At 41.4% G+C, this 7,788-nt stretch overlaps 1 protein-coding gene across 1 annotated transcript; it reads right to left on the bottom strand.

Annotated features, from left to right (window-relative positions):
• Positions 1–3,357: 3,357 nt before the first annotated feature.
• LOC110961778 (zinc finger protein 420-like) lies at positions 3,358–7,166 on the bottom strand. The gene is made up of 3 exons (XM_022209511.2): positions 6,700–7,166; positions 5,443–5,769; positions 3,358–5,244 (listed from the first exon to the last, which is right to left on the bottom strand). Exons 2-3 carry the CDS (start codon positions 5,627–5,629, stop codon positions 3,953–3,955), a joined length of 1,479 nt encoding a protein of 492 aa, XP_022065203.1. The 5' UTR covers positions 5,630–5,769; positions 6,700–7,166; the 3' UTR covers positions 3,358–3,952.
• Between the last annotated feature and the right edge of the window lie 622 nt (positions 7,167–7,788).

Below are 7,788 nucleotides of genomic sequence, written 5' to 3'. Positions count from 1 at the left end.
TTTCTACCATCTCCTACATTGGAAAAAGTGCAGTCTTTCACAGAGGGGCTAGCTAAGATTTGAACAAACTGAACAATTGACTTTCTAAATTTTCTTCAAATGTATTGGATTTAATTTGACTGTAAGTGTTTTTTGTTTGTTTGGTTCCATATTTCATGAATGTAACTACACTTCCGTTCAAAGGTCACTTACAAGACAGAAAAGCAGTTTTTTTTCAATGAAGATAACATTAAATGAATCATAAATCCAGTGTAGACATAGTTAATGTGCTAAATGACTATTCTAGCTGGAAACAGCTGATTTTTAATGGAATATCTCCATAGGGGTACAGAGGAACATTTCCAGCAACCATCACTCCTGTGTTCTAATGCTACATTGTGTTAGCTAATTGTGTTGAAAGGCTCATTGATGGTTAGAAAACCCTTGCGCCATTACGTTAGCATATGAATTTCAAGGAAAACATGAAATTGTCTGGGCGACCCCAAACTTTTGAATGGTAGTGTAGGTAGGAGCTGGATGGCTACAAATAGAACTCATTTTCAAATCCCACTTACTAAAATACTGCTGTTAATCATAAGGCCCAATCTACATACGTTGTGGAGCTTTTTTGATCTTCCTCAGCAGATGGAGATGGGCGGTTGCATGGTATAACTGTAAACATTTCCACTTCATCAGCACTTTTACGACTTCCTGTCCTGTGTTGACTGAGAAGCTGAGAATGGAAGCTGATTATCAACCTTGAAACAAAAATTTGAACATCAAAAGTCCCATGAGACCAGACAAAATCTCCCTATTGAAGATGCCCAGCTATGATGCTGCCAGCTACTTGCAGTGACTGCTTTTAAAATTGCTGATATACCTAATGAGATTGACAAACAGATTGACAAAAGATGGACTGTAAAGGAATTTGGTCATTCTGATAGCAAGCTAAATTCTAAGCTCTTAGGTTATTCTTTATTTCTATGTTAAATAATCTATTTGTTCAATTCATTCTTTTTTCCAGGTATTCCAAGTATTTCATGTTACAGTGACTTTCAACTAGCTCATCTTGTTTGTGTGCATCCTGTATAGTAGTCAGAGGAAAAGGATTAGGTTCTATCGAAGGAAATGTTTTTTAGTAGGCTTTTCTTCTTCAGAAAGGTAACTCAGCATTTCTTATAAGATATATAAAACTGAGAAAACATGGGATTACTCAGAACACGGAGGATAATTTCAAATGAAGAGAAGTTCCTGAGTTTTCTGTTCATTATTAAAGCCGTTACATTTTGTGTTTCTCCGTTGAGAATCGAGACTAATGCCCAGGGACGGCTGGTATAAATGGGCTAACAGGGCTAAGCCCTCCCAGGCCAACACAAAAAAGATGAGAAAATTATTTTTTAAATAACTTACAACAGATTGTTTTAAGTTTAGGTGAAAACAAAGGTAGCAACAGCACCAATCAGTCAAAAGAAGAACACAGAATATCTCGAAATGGGCTTATTTTTTACAGCCCCAGCAGATGCAGTCTGCTTTCATTCATTTCGTTCTTGTAAGTGATTGACAGGTGTCATGTCCTGCCCCCGTGATTTATTGATCATTTGAGCTAACTTCAGGCAGCCCACAGGCCACTAACTTTTGACCAATAGCAGCGAGTTGACACAGCGGTGCTGCTATTTGTGCCAGAGTTTGGAAGCAGGGAGAAAAGGTTAAGCTATGGCAGGCGTTAGCATGAACGAGGTGGATTATTTGCTTTCATGTCAATTTTCAATGTCTTTGGAAGAAAAGCTGGAAGTTAAGAGACTGGGATCACATCGGCCGTCGATGTGAGCTTCTTTTCAAATAAGGTAGGCCCATGTTGACCTGTTAAAGGACTGTGACATCTTGTTTTTGCTGAGGTCATCTGTTGTACTGAAGGCGTGTTTTGCACTACATGTCGCCAAACAGTTTTAATAAGACAGGTGCAGCAGGCTATCTGTGGGCAGTCGTTGCAGGTGGAACACGTTTTGTAGTGGTGTGTGTGTGTGAGTGTTGATGTAGAGCACTAAAAAAGTATAGTGTACCTGTAATTGATGTAACTGTGTGTATCATAGGTGATGTTGCTTTTGCTGCTGTGTTAACCATTTAATCGGTATTATGCATTTGTTAGCCCACCCAACAAGTTTCACCACCAACCACCACTGCTAATGCTGTTGTTTTCCATATTAAATTCACCAACAACCCAGCAAAGTCTTTTTGAGTTTTTAAAGTTCAATAGCTACAGCAATTTTTGATGACGCTCACCATGTTAAACTTTAGAAACATGCAGTGGATCTGACTGACATATTGAGGACACTACAAGCCAGTTGCAATTGACCATTAACAAATGCAGTCCCTCTCTGAAACATCCATCCATCCATCCATTCATTCTCTATACACCGCTTTATCCTCACTAGGGTAGCGGGGGGTGCTGGAACCTATCTCAGCTGACTTGGGCGAAGGCAGGGGACACCCTGGACAGGTCACCAGTCTGTCACAGGGCTACATATACAGACGAACAATCACACTCTCATTCACACCTACAGACAATTTAGAGTAACCAATTAACCTCAGCATATTTTTGACTGTGGGAGGAAGCTGGAGCACCCGGAGAAAACCCACGCATGCACAGGGAGAACATGCAAACTTCGTGAAGAAAGATCCCAGGCCCACCCCGGGATTTGAAGCGGAGATCTTCTTGCTGCAAGGCGAAAGTGCTAACCACTAGTCCACTGTGCAGCCCCCTCTCTGAAACATTCCCTACTTAAACCTTTATTTTGCTCTTAATGCTACAATAATTTGCAAAATGACCACCATACCATATTCCACAACCCTTAGAACTAGAAATTTTAGATAAGGTTATTAGAAAAATGTTCACGGAGACAATAGATGGAGAAGTAGGATCATTTGCTGTTAGAGTTCTACACAATCTGACTTCTTTATAAAACCGGAGGAGTCTCCCCGTGTTGGCTATTAGAAAGAATGCAGGCAAACTTGCATTTACAAGCCTCTAGCCTCTAGTCCATCCTTAATATACAGTCTGGGGGTTAAACTCATCTTGTAATTGTTCAGCATTGCATTGACTCTCACATCAAGGTCTTCAATTCCTATCTCAGACTACACCTCCAAATCTGTGTCAATAAATACAGATTGTCAGCTCCGCTTCACTGACTTCATTTAACATCTGTGGCATCAAATGGGAGCTGGATCCATATTGTCTCCACACTGACAGACGCCAGCAGTGACCTCATTCACTATTTCAGTCTTTCCGATACGTAATTGAGATCTGATTGTAACTTTAGAGCTGCACATACTCAGTTTCTTGAATTAAATCATTGGGAAGAAAAAGCAGTTGTGCTCAAGTTAAATCTAGAACCATTATGGCTGTCCATACATGTTTAATTTCTGACTAAGTACAAATATAATTCCATTTGGAGAGTCAGGAGAATTTTTTATCTGCTGTATTAACTGGATTACGACAGAGTTTCCAGTTTTGATATTTAAATGCACATATCTGCAGCAGCAGCATTTCTGCGAGCATAGCGTAACTTATACATCTGACCATTCCAGTAGAAAGAAAATAAAGTGAGAGATAGTCAGCCTATAATTTACTGCAAATAAAATATCCCTTAATGTTACATATGGACATGACTTTACAGTTTCATGAACCATAAACTGAGCAGACACAAAAAAATCACGTGGCACTGCAGTGTGTTCGTTAAAACTACACACAAATGATCCAAAACATTTCGATACTAACAGATGAAGCCAATAATATTGCCTATTGTACAGTTGTAAAAATTAGAGAGGCTTATTACGACCGGACAACTGGGACAAAGTGTCTCACAACTGCTCAAGCAACCGGGGTGCTTCCCTCCAGAAGTGAGTACCTCCCAACAGTGGCTGAAGGACAGACAAACATGGTACTACAGACACATTTTGGTTTCATAGTCTGTGACTACCTGTGACTCTGCATGTGCCATTCATAAGCAGATTTCTGATTGAAGCTACATCGACACTCTTGGCACTGATACGGTTTCTCCCCCGTGTGTTTCCTCATGTGAACCACCAGGTTGCCTTTCTGAGTAAAGGACTTGTTACATTCTTGGCACTGGTAAGGTCTCTCTCCTGTGTGAATCCTTGTGTGATTGACCAGGTCTGACTTTTGACAGAAGTTCCTGCCACAGAACTGGCACTGATAAGGCTTGTCCGCTGTGTGGATCTTTATGTGTCGTATTAAAGTCTTGGTCAAGGAGAAACATTTGGTGCAGCAAGGACACTTGTAGGGTTTCTGTGCGGTTCCAGCTTCAAACTGGATGATGAACTCAGTGGATTTTCCTGCAGTCCTCCTAGGAAGGACATTTGTGACATTAATATGCTTTAGCTGCCTGTCTTCTGTTTCTTTTTGAGCTGGACTTGCTGAAAGGAGACGCTGCTCATCAGCTCCACTATCAGGTCCAGCTTCCCTTTTAATATGATCTAATGCAAACACAGTGGAGGAGTCTTTATCTATATCAGCAACAGTCTGGATTTCATAAAGGCAGAGGGGCTGCAGAGACTCCTGATCAAACTCACTCTTGTCATAGGGAGTGACAGTAAGTGGAAATGCCTTAATCTCAGATTCATCTTGTCTCAGTTCCAGTTCTGACTCCATCTTACTGTCAGCTGTCACTGATCTGAGGTGAGTTTTTGTTCCCGGTTTTTCACTAAAATCCAAATAGGGTTTCTCCTCAGTGTGTTGCTGTCTGTGAATGAACAGGCTATCCCTTTGCTTGAAACTCTTCTCAAAGTCTTGGCACCTGTGCGATTTGGCATTTGTATGTATCCTGGTGTGAATGATGAACTCAGATTTGTGGCAGAAGTTGCGGTCACAGAACTGGCATTGGTAAAATGAACGTTTGTTATCTGGGTGCTTTTTGATGTGTCGCACCATTGTCTTTTTGGAAGAAAACCCACCGAGGCAAACAGGACATTTAAAGGGTTTCTTCACGTTGAGGATTTCTTGAGGTGTCTTCGAGTCACACTCTCGCTTCACATCATCTTCTTCACTGTCAACTGGTGTGTCCTGGTCACTGTGATCGTCATCAGTGGCAGGGGATGTGTGTGGTTGACCTCTCTTAATGCTGGGACAGTCTGTCGTCAGTTCTGCAGTTCTTCTAGTGTTGTCTGGTTCCTCCCAGCACACACTAAAGTTCACACTGGCAGGAGGCTGCTGTTGCTGCTCATCTGTGGCACACATCTGGATAGAGTCTGAAACAGAGGAGACTAAATGTATTCCAAAGACCTGAATATGTGAAACTGCAATTAGACATTCAGTCTTTAGTGGGAAATACTTCTATTGTTAAAAAAAATAATGTCCTCTGCTATGAACACTTTTAAATTTGTGTCTTTTATTCTGCTGTATATCATGATTTCCTTTCTAAAACACAAAACTCTTCATAAACTGACCTTCGCTATGTGACGTGGCGACATCCAGCAGTCTGTGGTGGCTGTCCACCACCCACTTTGAGCAGGACATCTCCTCTTCATACTCCACAATTGTCCTCTCTACTATCTTGAAGATCTCCTCGGCTGCTGCAGACAGACACTCACTGACGAGCGCTCTCAGCAGCTCCATCTTTGCTGTCTTCACCATGCTGAGGTGTGCTCTGCGGCCAAAGTACAGGGACGGGGGTTTTCATGGAGCAGACAAAAGCCTTTGGCCTCCTTTCGTCACTCCTGACAGCTCCACTCTCAGCTCCCTGTTGTCCTCAGATACCGCCTCACTCTGGCCGGCTGTGTGAAGAGATGCAATCTGATTCAGGACATGCAAATTCACTTCTAAAAGCCACTGAACAGCATGTTATGGTGCTACTTTTCTGTCTATCTCTAGCATTATCTATATTACAAATTAGGAAGTAGAGTTGAGCAATTAATCAAGGTAAAATCAAACTCACAGTTTGAAACAATACAATTAGCATTTCCCAAAAGCTGCAATTTATAAAATAATGGCACTATTGCTGTAATTCAGTTTCAAGCCTGAGTTGTTTTTCATGTTAAACACTGATCCAGGCATCCAGGCTGTGGTTTGACAGCCATACCCCAAACATTCAGACCTACAGATGAAGCTGATGTGTCAATGCTTTTACAGATTCATGCCTTCTCCCAACCTTGTCATGGACATAGATATTAAATCCACCACACAGAGAATAACTGAACTGAAGCTTCATTTTAAAAATGAGATCATTCAGCCCGAGTAAACACTGCTGAGAGTGTATTTATATGTAACGGCAGGATAAAGAAAGAGTATACAGGGCCTAAAATATGAATATGTGTGACGGTTTTGTCTTGGTTATATCTGTAGTCTATTCCTAGTCTAACATTGTTTGACTCAAGTCTCCGAAAAACTAGTTGTAAATAAAAATATGACAACTACACCAATGCTACAGTGATGGAGGCACGTCAGAAACTCTTTTTACACTCGACTATCCAACTAAAGCTGCTGTTAAAAGAGCTACTGGTGCTATGTTATTACATTATCTGATGTACAGATTTACACTACGCATTCGACGTTTACTCATTAAGACTTATGAGGTTTTAAAGATGTATTTTGAGTGCTACAGTCTCATCAGCTGTTTCATACACACATTCAAAACTAAAGACCTTTAGTGCGCCGCTTCTAATCTTTCCTAAATGCTGCCGTTTCATTCAAATGTTTATGCTTACCGTTATTAGCCACCAAAGGAACACTGAAGTCCGACAACTTTTAATGAAGTTTGGTGTAGTTAGCCCCTCAGAGACAACTCTCCCCACCTTAATTCACTTCAACAATGACTGTGCTGTTGCCGTTTCGCCTCCACCACAGTAACAGCTTCAGGCTACTGCTCTATCTGCCGTCTGTGTTAGTGAACGACAACAACAGCACAGTTAGCTTAGCTGACGGAGGTTAGCTAGCTGAGTTCATCCAGAGGAGCAGTGAGGAAACAAGCTGCTGTCTACAGACACACTGACGGACTGGCCTGCTGCTGGGACTCACATACAAATGCTTTACTAACCAATAAAAGCTACACTGCTAACTAAAGCAGCTTCAGCTACACAGAGTGCAGTGTCAAACTGTTGTAATGCTAAAAATACAACAGCTCCATCTTCTTCTTTTTCTTCTTCTTCCATTGCCATTCTTTGTGCAGGTAACATTACCGCCACCTACTGTCCACCTCCGGTACACCTCGCTGTGTGCTGAGTGTTTTACTGCTGTATGCCAACCCTGGACATGTTTCAGCATCACATTGTAGCTGCTTATCATGACAAATAATACAGGAAACCCCTCAGAGAGCGTAGTACTCCGCCAAGGCTGCTCAGTAGTTGTGTTATTTGTGACGGATAAGTCCCGATACGTTTGCAGCCGTGGATTTGTAGTAGGATCACAATCATGTGATCGTCAGCAGGCAGCAGACATAGTGTTCATTTGTAGTCATAGTTAGAGTGACGCCGTGACGCTATCTTGCAATGTACAGAAATTTCAAACAAATCCGGATCCATACTGTAAGCTGCATCACTGCTAAAATCCGTTGTTTCGTTTTTGAGTAATGTTACAAAACAAACAAGACAAACAAATGCAGATCTTCACATAACTCCTCCATGTTCCTTGGTGGAGTGAAAATATAATTGCCAGAAGTGACCTATAAACAGTATTGCCAGCCCTCATAATTCTGCCACGAGACAGCTGCTTTCAGTTACACTACTCAAGTAATCTCACACCAATAGGAGGAAGCATCAAAGGCTGATCTTTAATAGCCACGATTAATCTCTGCAGAC

This window comes from Acanthochromis polyacanthus, chromosome 19 (assembly GCF_021347895.1).
Source record: "Acanthochromis polyacanthus isolate Apoly-LR-REF ecotype Palm Island chromosome 19, KAUST_Apoly_ChrSc, whole genome shotgun sequence".
Lineage (NCBI taxonomy): Eukaryota > Metazoa > Chordata > Actinopteri > Pomacentridae > Acanthochromis > Acanthochromis polyacanthus.
This window is presented reverse-complemented; position numbering and strand designations above follow the sequence as displayed.

What these genes read in the sequence shown, in the direction of transcription:
- LOC110961778 (XM_022209511.2), bottom strand. Translation starts at nt 5,629, where the DNA reads ATGGTGAAGACAGCAAAGATGGAGCTGCTGAGAGCGCTCGTCAGTGAG. An exon ending in CGCCACGTCACATAGCGAAG is followed by an intron (nt 5,245 to 5,442) that starts GTCAGTTTATGA and finishes CCTCTGTTTCAG; the next exon opens with ACTCTATCCAGATGTGTGCC.